We start from the raw sequence: 14,761 nt of genomic DNA, 5'->3' as shown, positions 1-14,761 counted from the left end.
TACTGGCAACCAACTTAAATCCAACACGCAGAAATGACCGGGAGAAAAAAAAGAAAAGATATCCAGGAGTGAAAGTAACTTCAACTACACTCCTTTAACTTTCCAGTACGTACGCGAGCTGAGCCACACGCGACGCCATGGAGTCTCTCAAACATACGCACTTCAGGGGGAACAATTACGTCAAGTTCCCCAGATTCCACTCTTCCCGAGTTGCTTCGCCAGAACCGAGGGGACCCCTATGGACGACACGCAGACCTCTCCTTATCGCGTAACCTTGAGGGGGAAAGGCCTGCTGAGGGACGGAAGGAGGGAAGAAAGGAGGGGAGGAGAAAGAGGGCAAGGCAAGCAGCTGGGAAGGCGGCAGATGGTAGGGGGAAGAAAGTGCAAAGAGATTGAAGGAGTTTCGAGAACAGACGGGGGAAAGGAAGGGCGTGGTGGGGGGCTGCCACGCCCTTAAGCCACGCCCATCCCATAATGAAGGTCGGGAAGGGACACGAGAGAGAGAGAGAGAGAGAGAGAGAGAGAGAGAGAGGAGAGAGACGAGAGAGAGAGAGAGGAGAGAGAGAGAGAGAGAGAGAGAGAGAGAGTGTGTGTGTGTGTGTGTGTGTGTGTGTGTGTGTGTGTGTGTGTGTGTGTGTGTGTGTGTGTGTGTGTGTGTTTGTAAGTGACAGGAATGCATAAACCGATTAAGTGCAAGAGCGAGGTTGATGTTTACTGGTGTTATAGTGGAGGCAGGTGAGTGGAACAGCTTGAGAGAGAGAGAGAGAGAGAGAGAGAGAGAGAGAGAGAGAGAGAGAGAGAGAGAGAGAGAGAGAGAGAGAGGAGAGAGAGGAGAGAGAGGGAGGTCGGGGTGGGGCATGCGGTCGGGGAGGCCACGCCTACCAGCCCCAACCCGGCCGTGAGCAGTTTTAATTCTGGGACGAAAATCAATGACGGAATGATCGACTTACACAGACTTTTCACGGAGTCTTTCCTGCCGCGCTAGTCAGCCTGGGTTGCTCCACTGCGGGGCTGTCATTTTGTCCTTCCAAGGCCGGTGTCACGCTGCTGACAGTTTACATGAGTGATTTACACATTCCGCAAATATTAATTCGCATCAGCAGACATGGAGGGAGCGGAGGAGAGGCGTTTACGAGACACATGTGATGATCGGTGTCAAAAAAGAACCGATAGTTCCACTATTCCTGACATGACCGCGTGACAGGCAGCCGCAGCCAGCACACAGCCCGCCAGGGACCCAAGCTTTGTTTTGCTGCTGTGACTGGCAGGCCGCGCAGAAGGAAAAGCGAGTTCCGTCTGTTTATTCAATCAAATTGGTCTTTGACGTTCGGAAGAGGCTGTTTTTGGTGAGTGAGGTTAGGTTAGCGCACGTTTACTCTCACAAAACAAATTCTATAATTTATATGGAATGGGAACACGACACACGGTCACTGAATGAGGCTGGAATGTACGCCATGTCCAATATGCAGAGGCGCAGGGGCTGACAGCACCGCGGCGAGGTGCGAGGGACTGTGGGCGCACCTTCACCTAAGTGTGAGATGGAATATTGAGGTCAAAGGTGATGGAGAAATGACAGGTGACAAATTTTTGTCAACAAGAAAACACTGAAACTTTACAGGATTCACGTATTCGCGAGGAAACAAACCACGGCCTGATCGAAAGAAGGCGGAAATGGCGAGCACGCTGGAGAGACTGGGAACAACACAGCTCTCTCGTGCTCGAAGGAGAAATCGGTTTTGAGTACGTACTTATTTATCATTTTGTCGTCACGTCACGCTGCCTGACATCGGGAGGGCGGCGGCAGGAGGTCGTCGCTCTGGTGGCGATGGTGCGCTTCCTTTGTGCTGTGTGACGCTGTTCAGAGATCAGTGTATGTACATTACACAACCGTGACGCTCACGCGCACAGAGGGGCGCTCTTGAGGGCAAGACAAGACTACTGAGGGCAGTGCCGCGGCCTCTCTCTAACTGCATGCCGTCTCGCTTAGGGGATGGTGGTGGTGGTGGTGAGGGAGGGATTGTGGTGGTGAATGCAATGAAAAGATGAAACGCATTCAAATCAGAAAAAAAAACTTAAATAATATATAGAGGCTATAAGATCATGGCTCATTCCTAGAAGCTACAGAAGGAATGTGACGTGAAGAGTGAAGGATTGACCCGAGAGACAAGGGTCATCCACAGCCAGTCTGCTCATGCTGTGCTAGTGAGGCGGCGAGTCGCCCCCACGCATTCCTCTGGGCGGCGGGACCTCCCTCTACAGGACGGGACGCACCGAGACCCAGTGCTCTGGAACGTTTGCTGAGACACCACATGTCACAAGAAATATGTACACATGCTGCTATTGTGAGCTACTGGGCACACCAAGCCTGCATTTGGGGTGCTCCGCGGGGCGCCTCTCTACCCCTGCATCTTTCGCCACGCCGCGCCTACGACTGTTTACGACATGAATAATGACACCACATCGACCACAGGCGAGGCAGCGGAGACTGATCCCTGGCGCCCAGATGGAGGGGTCGTGAGGCCGAAAAGGTGGCGTGAGCATCTTGTGCGTGTTGTGCCGGACACGTACTACTACTTCAGAGAGGGAAGTGGAGCCCCAGGATTGCTGCGGCAGCCCGTTAGGTTTGTCGTCGGGAACCTCCACGGGAGTCACGTTGTTGGAGGTGTCTATTTCGTCCCAGAGCGAGGAGTCCTGCAAGGCCGCCATTCCGATGAGTGGGTGCGCGTGCATGAGGCTGTACTCGTCGAGCACGGCACTAACAGGCTGAAAAGCGGCTTGATTACCTTCACCTGCTCTGTTTGGACACGGAGAGAAGTGTGTTCCATTATAACTCACAATATCCATCAAACGTTACGAACAAGCTGACTCTCCAGGCCCGTGTTGTGCCTCCGGGGGCCTCTACTCACCTGTGTGACCCCACACCTCGGGCGCCGTTCATCACATCTACACTTAGTACACACCTTTGGCGGAAATACTTCCTTCATGAGGCGTCATGCGCCAGGCCGCGATGAGCCATCAAGGGATACTTTGTCATCGGTGTGTGTTGGGAAGGCAGGGGCGACCAGCCCAAGTGTGGTTCAATCTCTTTCCATGTGACGTCACTTTTGTTTCATCAGCGGAGTGGACGGGACTGCTCGTGACTTCTCGTGACTCATTCTGGTGCAGCCACAAGCAGTGTACGATGCACACTGGGAAGACGGTGAAGCGATGTTGTTTGGTGTCTCGTACATCTCTTTGTGTTGTTCTTCTGACAAAGTTTTCATAAAAAAATACCTGACGAATGCAGAAACAGCTGCTGTGCTGACAAACCAAGACAAAGACGGGAAGAGGGCACGGCACACTGACACACAGCACAAGAAAACCAGTTACACCCAAAGGGGCTTGCGATGTGACGGACGAACAACTCATCCTGGCAGAAGTGCTCTGTGATTGTGGAGGCCAGGGAGGGAGGTAGGGAAGGGGACAGGCACTACAGACTCATTCGACATGGAGACACTCCAGTGGTATTACCAACAGCACCAGGAACAAAACAACAACGGCAACACCAACAACGACAGGAAGAAGTTAACATGGCAAGACAAGAGTGAACAGAGAGGACAGTCACATCTAACCTTCCCTCGTCAACCCAAACAAAGGAGTCTTTCCTAACAAAATAAATGAAAACAAAGAATAATAAAAAATGAAACAAGGCAGCATAACTGGGGGCAGTCTCAAGTTCCCATGACATTATGAAGCTAACACATCGATCCCAATGACGTAAAAACATAAACTTTGTAAAAGTAAACTCAAAACAAAGAACCTCTCGCGAGTGTGGGAAAAGGCGTTGGAAAAAAGAAGATTTATTGAAATTGTAAGAAAAAATAAGTAAAAGTAAGAGCGAGGTTGAAAAAGAGACTTTCTTGGTTTCGTATGAATTACAGAGACAGCAAGAAAGACAGACATGGCTCACACACGCATACGTACTAACGCTCACACATGCACGCACAGAAAAGAAATGAAAATAAAAATCTTGTTGCAGTAAGATGATGGTAAGGAAAAGAAGTGACGTGGTCATGAGGGACAACAAGACGAGACGCCTTGGCAAGACGCGGAAGTAACGCAGATGGCGCCGAGAACAATGACGGCGAAAGTTGATTGATTGATTTAAGGCGCCACAGTAACAGTCACGGCTACTTCAGATACTCGTAACAAAAGACTTTGAATAAATCTTCCTGAGGTATGTGGAAACCCGCGAAGGGACGGACACGGCGTGTCAGCCTTAACTGCAAGTCATGGGGGCCAGACGCAGCTTGGCTCACGCCCTGCCTGCATGACATCCAGGAGCAGCACACGGCGCCCTCCCGTTATCACCATCACCAGAAAACGCATCTATTTCTTTTAACTCACTTGTGTGACTAAATTACACCACGAGGCATCGAGCAGCGCACTTCAGTTAAATTCAGAAATGACTACTCCAATTGTTCCTGAAGCCTTCTTTACGATTGCTAACGGCTGGGGAAGAGGAGGGAGGCGGGAATAAAGGCTGAGGAAGGAAGGCTTGGGAATGGGAGAGGGTGGGCGGAGAAGAACGGGAAGGAGGTGGTGGGAAGAAAGGCTGGAGAAGAAAGGGAAGGAGAGGAAGACGAATGTAAGAGAAGAGGAAAGGAAGTGGAGCAGGAGAGAAGAGGAGGAGTGGAGGAGGCGAGAGGAGGGGAGGGCGGCATCACAGGGCCTTCCACAACTTGAATTATTTATAGGAGGCTCGGCATTTGCGGATCCCAGGGAGTACTATTCCTGGCGGGCTGAGTGCGGCGGCGGGTTGTGGAGCAGGTGAAGGTTAAGACACGTGAGTCTCTCTTATCTATTCCTTAAATCATGCTTCTCATTTACTCTTAAGGCTTTCACGACGATTCTTAGCATTCCTTATCATTTGCAAATCTCACCTCAGCTCCATGTGGTTGTTTCCTCATTATCGTTTTTTTATTAACTGTTGTTGCTTGTATTCTTAAAGCCCTCATTTCACTTCCTATTGTTAAATTCTCGTAGTTCCTTCCTCCCTCATCGTCTTCCATTAACTGTTCTTGGCCGCGACTCTTTCTTACTATTCATAAACTCCTACCATTTTCTTTCAACAACTCCAGTTACGTGAGACATTACTATCCTATTCTTAACTTCACTTCCTTTGTCTCCGAGTACCAATTTCTCCTTCTAACAGCTGCGAGAAATTACTGCAAGCTGTTTTAGCATAATGGAAGCAAAACGTACAATACTGCAAGCCATTTCCGCTTCTAATGGTTACGAAAAATCACTTCCATTCACTCGTGTCTCTAACGGCAGCACAAAATTACGGCAAACTGCACTGTAGTAACATTCTATTGAGGTATGCATGTAAAAAGCGACTTCAGAGGCAATGCGTGCATGAAGGAATGTATTATTACTGTTGCTATCATTATTACTACAACGGGTTCCTGATCAATGCGTGACAACGAACACACGCATCAAAGCTTCATAGCGGATTAAAATTACGTAACGATAAAATACATATAATAATAATAATAATAATAATAATAATAATAATAATAATAATAATAATAATAATAATAATAATAATAATAATAATAAGGGAGAAGTCGCCTCTCCTATTACGTCTTTAATGAGGGAAAATTCTGTATCGACACAATTAAATGAAATGATCACGAGCGTGGCAGTCAAAAATAAGTAATCAAATCCCGCAGCTCGTAAAGGACACTCGAGAGAGAGAGAGAGAGAGAGAGAGAGAGAGAGAGAGAGAGAGAGAGAGAGAGAGAGAGAGAGAGAGAGAGAGAGAGAGAGAGAGAGAGAGAGAGAGAGAGAGAGAGAGAGAGAGAGAGAGAGAGAGAATTATTGTATCCTTCATATTCCCAAAAGTTGTTTAGAGGAACTATAAAAAGAGACAAAAAAGAGAAAGATACAAGAGACGAAGTGACTAGTCTAAAAAAATATAAATAAAGAAAATAGAAAACAGTAAATCAATGAAATGAAGAATCATAGAAAAATCCCCAAAATTGCGAAAAAAATGAAGGAAAAAAGACAAGATTCTGACCAGTAGCAGTAAAGTAGAAAAAAATAAATAAATGAAAGAAAGAACAGAGAAAGAGTAATAGACAAGGAGCAAATATACATGAATAAACGACAGAAAGATGGTTAATGGAACACCAAAAGTGAACGCAAGAAAATTATCTATAAAAAAAAATAAATAAATAAAACCTAACCAAAACCGAAACATCACCCAAGGACAAAAACATTCAAGTAATTTTGATTGTCCTAAAACACTTGAAAAATATCACAAAAAACATCCCATCCCAGAGAGAGAGAGAGAGAGAGAGAGAGAGAGAGAGAGAGAGAGAGAGAGAGAGAGAGAGAGAGAGAGAGAGAGAGAGAGAGAGAGAGAGAGAGAGAGAGAGAGAGAGAGAGAGAGAGAGAGAGAGAGAGAGAGAGAGAGAGAGAGAGAGAGAGAGAGAGAGAGAGAGAGAGAGAGAGAGAGAGAGAGAGAGAGAGAGAGACAGACAGACACGCTGATGATGAAGAATGGACAAGACAAAACTAGTACTAGTCAAGAGCGAGAGAGAGAGAGAGAGAGAGAGAGAGAGAGAGAGAGAGAGAGAGAGAGAGAGAGAGAGAGAGAGAGAGAGAGAGAGAGAGAGAGAGAGAGAGAGAGAGAGAGAGAGAGAGAGAGAGAGAGAGAGAGAGAGAGAGAGAGAGAGAGAGAGAGAGAGAATCATGAAGAATCAACTACAGGTCACTAACAATACAAAGCGGGCTCGTAGGGTGGTACTTGAGTAGGTTCTACAAGCCTCTCACAAGCAGTAGGCACACTACAGTATAGCTACACAATCCAGTCAGCAAGCGGCAGCAGGACACACACACCACGCGGACTCCAGCACACGCGGACTCCATCTGGTGTCCGTATTTCGGGTGCAGTGGTAGGGACAAGGGCAGGGCAGGGGTACAGGAGCAAGGGACAGAGGGTAGGCACACGGACACTTGAGGTAGAGGAGTTGATGGGGCGTTGGTGTCACGAATGGTGCATGCTGAGCCTTCCCCTGTGGTCCCCGAGGCTCTCACCTGTCTCACCTGGTCCGCTACACACCTGGGGGCCTCACCTGAACGCCTCCGCACAGGTAAATTAAAGGGTTAGGGTGTCCAGCTTCCCTCGCAACAGGATGTATACGCGAGAACGTCCCGGTGTTGCCTCAAGTTCCTCGATTTAGGGAGATATTTAAGCTGAAATTCGTGTCCTACTCTCCCTCTTTTCTCACATATGTTTATTCCAGCAAAAATTTTCTCCCCGCGTGAAAATTTCAAATCTCATAGGGATCATAAAAAGGGAGAAATTTTATGATGGCAAGATTTTTTTTTTTTTTGTCGAATACGCATTTCATTCCCCGGCATGTTCTGCTTTAATTCGCTGGTGCGCCTTGTGGGAGTGGGGGAAAAGTGCGAGGGAGAATCTGTCTCCATGATATACGTACTTGTGCTTTAGGAAACGATGAATTTAGAATAAAATACTGGCAGGGTATTCTTAGATAGTCTTATCTACACAACTTTGAAAAAGCTATACTGGAAGTTATTGGAATTTTCAAGAGTACTTTCATGATTCTAGCGAAAATTTAACAAAGATTCTGCCTCATTAATGGGAAAAACACTCATGAAAACTCGAAAACTCATCTCTGTGGGATTGGAAAGTAGTCTCATGAAAACACCCAACGTTTCAGAACACGGAGCCTGAAACACGATAAATTCTTTACGTGCACGGGATGTGCGTCCGGTTTCCACGCGTCCTCTGCGGGCCGCATCTTTTTTTTTTTTTTTTAGATTTTGTTCGAGTATCTTCGGGTGTTTCTGGGTGTGGGTGTTTCTGTCTGAGTGAATGTATTTGTGTGTAATAATAATAATAATAATAAACGGTTTATTATTTAGGCAGTTGACAAACTGAAAATGTACATAGGGGATGGGGAAAAACTTAACATTAATCCTAAAGGTAAGTCTAATCTAGGAGGGAAATACTATTGTGTGTGTGTGTGTGTGTGTGTGTGTGTGTGTGTGTGTGTGTGTGTGTGTGTGTGTGTGTGCAGTGCTGGGGATTTTGTTATACGTGCTTTTGTTATATTTATGGTAGGTACGTTGTACTTTAAATGGTAGGTCATTCTATGGTCAGTCAGTTTATCTATTCACAAACGTGCGTGCGTGCGTGCATGTGTGTGTGTGTGTGTGTGTGTGTGTGTGTGTGTGTGTGTGTGTGTGTGTGTGTGTGTGTGTGTGTGTGTGTGTGTGTGTGTGTGTGTGTGTGTGTGTGTGTGTGTGTGTGTGTGTGTGTGTGTGTGTGTGTGTGACGCCGTGAGTAGTTCGTTGCATCGGTCTTCATTTTCCTCATCCCGAAAACAAATACGAGCAACTAACTGTTTAAGTACCTGAGTAACTAAGCAATTGACTCAGACCCATAAGACGCTACACAGGACTGCTGAATGGCGCTAACTAATCTTAAGGTGAAGCAAGACCTCAACGTACTAAATGGAAGTACTTAATGCAAATCCAGACTTCAGTTCCACGCAAAATCGTCAGTTTACTTTGACAAAATCGTGAGTTTACGTCCAGGCAAGATGACGAGTTTACTTCTACTTTATTTTTACCTCAAATCGAGTAACACGCTCTTTATTTTGTGCAAAGGTACAGTTTAGCTTGTCTAGAGCGAGGCGCACCCGACGAAAACAGACGTTGCAACCCTCACGCGGTAGTCGGTCTTGCAAAATTCATGTTCGCTTCCCACTGTCGTCAGAATAACATAGACGGAGGCTGGAGAGGCCACACGCTGACGTCATGGTAGAGGTAACCTGAACTTAGGGAAGCTGGAACACACCGGGGAGGCGGAGAGAAAGAGAGAGAGAAAGAAAGAGGTGGGGAGGGACGGAGGGAGCATTCTTGGGGAGCAGCAAAGTGGGAGGAATGAAGGAGCCATGTAAGGGTGTGGGCGGGATGTGTTGTGATGGGCAAAAGGTGTGGTGGAAAGGATGTGAGGAGGAATGAGAGCAGTGAAAGAGTAGGGGAAAAAGAGGAACGGGTGATGGTGTGGAAGGGAAAGTTGGAAGAGAGAGAGAGAGAGAGAGAGAGAGAGAGAGAGAGAGAGAGAGAGAGAGAGAGAGAGAGAGAGAGAGAGAGAGAGAGAGAGAGAGAGAGAGAGAGAGAGAGAGAGAGAGAGAGAGAGAGAGAGAGAGAGAGAGAGAGAGAGAGAGTGTGTTTGAGGAAGGAGAGGAGCAGAGAAGTCGGGTCGGTCTGCCTGTGCGTGACACGAGCTGTGGTCAATATTACACACGTCAAGAGTCGTGTGTGTGTGTGTGTGTGTGTGTGTGTGTGTGTGTGTGTGTGTGTGTGTGTGTGTGTGTGTGTGTGTGTGTGTGTGTGTGTGTGTGTGTGTGTGTGTGTGTGTGTGTGTGTGCGCTTCGTGAGACAAGAGGTTATTGTGATTCAAGTAAGGCGAAACTTGAGACAAGGAGGAAGGGAGAGGAGGAGATAAGGTGAGAAGACGATGGGGGCGGAGGGAGGGAGAGCGTGAGTGAGATGGCTGGATGGAGAATAGGAAATGGAAGGCTACAAGGGAGGACTGCAGAAGGTGGAGTCGAGGCTATGGCGTTAGGAGACGGGAACAGTGTTGGAGGGAAGGAGGTTGATGCATTGTGGAGGTGATGGGTGGGAGGGGGGCTGAGAGATAGGGTGGCGGGGAGGACCTGACAGCTCCCCTGCCTGGTCGTGGATCAGGCCAGACAGAGGCTGTATTTGAGGGGCGCTAGGTGAGGCCAACACATCTCAGGTGAACATAGGACCAGAGAGATGCAGGTGGAAGTTGGGAATCCCCGGGGGGTCCCATGGGCGGGGTTTACGAGGCTTACCGCGGTCGTGGTGGGCGTAGCGGCCTCCGGGTCGGTCACCTCAGGGGCGGCCGGGTTGAGTGCTGGCGTGACGCCATTGTTGTCGCCGTTCTGGGGAGCCTTAGGAGGTATCTTGCGCACAGAGTTGGTGCCATAACTCACATTGTTAGCTACGGAGTTGCCTTCAGACTGGAGGTCGCCGTTGGTGTGGGGTCCGCTGTGCGAGGCAGCGTCCGAGGAAGCGAGGGAGTCCACATGGGTCATCTCGGTGCCCTGCGACGAGCGGCCACTTACGTGTGACTGATTGTCAGGGCGAGGGTCGGGGGCGAGGCCGTCCGTGCGGTAGGTCTCGACGCGGCCATTCTGGGGTTTGGTGGCGTCCAGCAGCACCTTGAGGGAGGCGATGGCGTGCAGCTGCGTCGCCTTCTCGTCCACTTTACCTGCAAGGCGTAGAGGTGTTAGGAGGGAGGGCTGGCGGGGGTGTGGTGGGGAAAGTGATTGCCACACAGACACGCAAACACGCACGCACACACACACACACACACACACACACACACACACACACACACACACACACACACACACACACACACACACACACACACACACACAAGCATACAAACACAAACAATTACCTACCCACCCACTCACCCACACACACACACACACACACACACACACACACACACACACACACACACACACACACACACACACACACACACACACACACACACACACACACACACACACACACACACACACACACACACACACACACACACACACACACACACACACACACACACACACACACACACACACACACACACACACACACACACACACACACACACTACTGCGCTATCCACCAAACAAGCATGCAAATATGCACCAGATGAACACATACAGTATCAGATGACTATTGGCTATCGTATGGTAGACACAGACGTAGTACAGACTCATGAGACAAAGCCTTGGTGCAGGAGCCACGGACTGTCGTCACGTCGACACACGGGGGAGACGCACCAACTGAAACTGCCTCGACCAGAGGAAGGACTGGGGCTCCCCTGGGTGGGGGCGAGTATTTTGGGAGGTGACGTGGTGTTTTCACGGTGCTCAGCGATGAAAGAGTTCACGTTAGTTCACTGTAGAAAGAGGGTTCGTGTTTTGATTGCAAGCAGTTTTCAGTGTTTGCGGGAGGGAGAGGGCGCTGTCTTTACCGAGCTTCTCTTTCTCCATATGCGTGTGTAAGTTTAATGAGACTCGCAGGTTTCTCGCTGGAGGGAGTGACGCGGGTACGTCTGGGTGTGGGAGGCGAGGGGGCGCAGGGTCTCTTTGTCGGTAGGGGAGTGTCTGTGTCTGGGTTCCTTCTTGCTGAGAAAGCCGGTCTCTTTTTATTTAGAGGGAGGAGAACATTGTCTCCTATTTGGAAAGGGGCGAAGAAAGGTAGGAAAAGTCTTGCATTTACTAGAAAACACTTCTTGGAATAAATAAAGAGGGGAAGAGGAAGACAAGGAGGAGGAAAAGGAAGAAAGGAAGACAGAAACATGTCATTGCCTTTTCTGAAGTATATAAACATAAAAATAAAAATAAAGACAAGAAAATTGCCTGCATAAAACGGTGACCGCTTTACGTGATGGTGCGTCAAGGATTCAAGTCCCGGAAGTGAGAGGCTTTGCCGGGCTTTGAGGGGAGCGTGGGGGAGGGAGGGAGGGAGAAACAGTCTGGCTCGTCAGTGGAAGATTTTAAGAGCGAACAAAGAAGGCACCATCAGTGAAGTTGCGATGCACAGCCTGGCAGCACCGCAGCCCCACAGAGCACCGTGGCGGGGCTGGAGGAGCTGCACGCCACTCCTCCCGTCATGACCTGGGGCGCGTCGGCACAACTTTAATCATAAATTAATTAGTCTTGTCTGGTATTTTTCGTCTTTCCATGGAGTGTTCCGGCTACATGGCGAACGTGATCCCTCCAGCATGATTAATTATGCCTAAAAGAGCAAACTGCTGCTTGACTGTGTTTGGAAACTCTGCTAAGCTTTCCTGCCGAGGCCCGACACTCAGAGGGCAGCCACACACAAGCTGCAGCCTCCTCTCCTTCCTCCCGCGCCGTGACTCGATACCCAGCTTCCCGCACACTCCACAGTGACCCATTCTGGTGGGTCGGGATACCGGCGAGTCTCCTGGAAATAAAAAGCGTGGCCAGACCTGCACTACGCGGACCACATCAAAGAAAGATTTCGTGTCTTCGAGGGTGAGGGGAGAGAGACCCGCCCTGCTCCCTTTTGCACCCTTTCGTTATCGCACACACGTCTGTCACGCACGAGGGAAGCCGTTACGTGCGCTCACATCTTCCACAGAAACACATGAAAGAACAAAGGGATTCTACGTACGTATGTAAAGTCGGAATACTTCCCCATCTCTCGCCTCGCCTCCATTCATGTAAATATAAAAGAAAACTCCTCTTTCACCTGGAGGCGGAGGGAGAGGGGGAGGGAATCGCAGCACAGTGAAACAGAACACTTCATAGAGGGGAATGTTGTTGTTTTGGTGTGACGGTTGTGGCGAGCGTCCGTCGTTGGGTGAGGCGAAGCGGCGAGCAGCGACCAGGATGCGACGGCCGCCAGCCAGCACCGCCGCGAGACAGATCATGCAGCAGACACGGCCAGGCGCGGACTCTCATAGCAGAGACAGAGGCAGAAGGGTAGGGGAGCTGGACAGGGGGGGAAATACCGGGGAGGAAGAAGAGAGAGAGAGAGAGAGAGAGAGAGAGAGAGAGAGAGAGAGAGAGAGAGAGAGAGAGAGAGAGAGAGAGAGAGAGAGAGAGAGAGAGTACAATAAAAGGTGAAATACGTAAGTAAAATCAACAGCCTTCGTGAGTGAATTCAAAAGAAAACGGGCTGAGGGTCCCTTCAGAGAGCAAATTGAGCTACATACACACAGCATGAAAATAAAACATCTGAAATTAATAGAAATAATAACAACAACAATAATAAACCCGGAATGAGCGGCAAATGTCTTGAAAATAGAACCTTGTACTTTGACGCTGCGGGGCGAGGAGAGGATAAAACTGAGGAGAGAAATAAAACTGAGGGAAGCAACGAATGAAAGATAAAAGAAGAGACGGAAGAAATTATGCAGAGAAGGAAGGGCAAAGAAAGTAAGCAAGGAAAAAGAGATGAGATAATGAAACAAAGCCTGGAAGGAAGGAGAAATAAAAGGAAAGGAAGGACGAAGGAAGAAGAAAAGAGGATACGATATAAATGAATACGCAAACAGTAAGATAGGAGTAACAAAATAACGACAAAAAAGAAGGAATATGAAAAGGAAAGTAGGAAAAAAATAAGAAAGAAAATTATGGATTTTTCAGAGTAATAATAATAATAATAAAAAAAAAACAGCCTCTGAGCAGAATTAAGTACTGAATTATATAAGAAAAAACATGAATAGAAGACGAAGAGAGAGAAAGGAATGAAGGAAAGACAGGAAGAAAAATTTAATGAGACGCAACAACAGACACAGAGACGAAATACAGACAGACAGACAGACAGACAGAAACTGGGGCGCGCGCATACACGCACACACACAGGATTACAAGAAGCGTCAGTGGAGCAGCCAAACTTTGCCCTCTGAGCCCCTCCCCCCTCACTACCCCCCCACCGAGGCACAAAAATTTGACCTACTTAGTGGCACGCACATACACAGAGACAACACCAACAACAAGGAAAGAAACAATTCTATTTTCTTTCCCTTTTTCCTTCATACCTCCCTTTTTTTTTTCCCCTTCCCTATCTTCGTCCTCCACGTCAGCTCCTCCCTCCTCCTTCCCCTCCTCCTCCTCCTCCTCCTTCTTGGAAAGTCTTGGTAAATAGAAATAGAACGAAAAAATAAATGAATAGGATCTAGCGAAGAAGAAAATAAAGGACTAACTAATAGGATGGGTTGCTTGGGTCATATAAAGGGTTGTCTGTCTGTCGCGCTGTCTGTTCGTCTGTCTGTTCGTTCGTTGGTTACTGGTTGGTTAGTTCTCTCTCTCTCTCTCTCTCTCTCTCTCTCTCTCTCTCTCTCTCTCTCTCTCTCTCTCTCTCTCTCTCTCTCTCTCTCTCTCTCTCGTCGGTTCAGTTTCATTTCGTTACTTTGCAATCACGGGTTTTCATCTTTTTATTACCCGGAAAAGGTCAAGGATTCATGCTATGGAAAAATTTGCACATTCTTTTTTACTTCACGGAGATTAAATCGACTTTTCAATCACTTTCTCTCTCTCTCTCTCTCTCTCTCTCTCTCTCTCTCTCTCTCTCTCTCTCTCTCTCTCTCTCTCTCTCTCTCTCTCTCTCTCTCTGTGCTTCCCGTTAGTATATTTGTCTATTTCAACGAATGCCTGTCTATTCGTTAGACCCAAACACACACACACACACACACACACACACACACACACACACACACACACACACACACACACACACACACACACACACACACACACCCCTGCAGCAGTAACATGCCTCGGAACATCAAGACACGTACGAAACAGTCCCCCCCACACCAAAAGCGGACACACATCATCACCACGAGGCGGCCAACACCCAACACCCACACCCCAACACACTGTCATGCAAGTCCGTGATGGAGGGAAGGGAGACGGTGGGGGTGGGCTGAGAAGGACTGAGGGTGAACTTCGTTATAAAGGAAAAGGAGGAATGCGACATAAGGAGTGTTCAGGAGGAGAAAGACGATAAGGAAAGGAGAATTTGGCAAAATGGAGGCACAGGACATGAGTGTGCTGACTGGAAAAGGAGATGAAAGGAGATGAGGAGGTAAAGGTAGGAAAGAAGAAGAATGGAAAAGGCAGAAGTCTTTCGTCCAAGTCCAAAAATAAGACTT

At 48.2% G+C, this 14,761-nt stretch overlaps 1 protein-coding gene across 22 annotated transcripts in view; it reads right to left on the bottom strand.

Moving 5' to 3' along the window:
- LOC135093175 (sodium/potassium/calcium exchanger Nckx30C-like) overlaps positions 1-14,761 on the bottom strand; it is a 352,301-nt gene that overhangs the window by 16,628 nt on the left and 320,912 nt on the right. For 13 of the 22 annotated variants that reach the window (XR_010263241.1, XR_010263240.1, XR_010263249.1 and 10 more), the window contains one exon: positions 10,044-10,321. Coding sequence is in view for 9 of the 22 variants with exons in the window: in XM_063992123.1 (XP_063848193.1) it covers positions 10,044-10,321 (278 nt within the window). In the remaining 13 variants the exon portion in view is untranslated. Of the gene's footprint in view, positions 1-9,902; positions 10,322-14,761 lie in introns of those variants that run through there. The other 9 variants (XM_063992120.1, XM_063992117.1, XM_063992116.1 and 6 more) reach the window with 3 other exon arrangements.

The sequence above is a fragment of the Scylla paramamosain genome, chromosome 42 (genome assembly GCF_035594125.1).
Source record: "Scylla paramamosain isolate STU-SP2022 chromosome 42, ASM3559412v1, whole genome shotgun sequence".
Classification (NCBI taxonomy): Eukaryota; Metazoa; Arthropoda; class Malacostraca; order Decapoda; family Portunidae; genus Scylla; species Scylla paramamosain.
The sequence above is the reverse complement of the archived record's forward strand: the minus strand, read 5'-3'. Positions and strand labels throughout refer to the sequence as shown.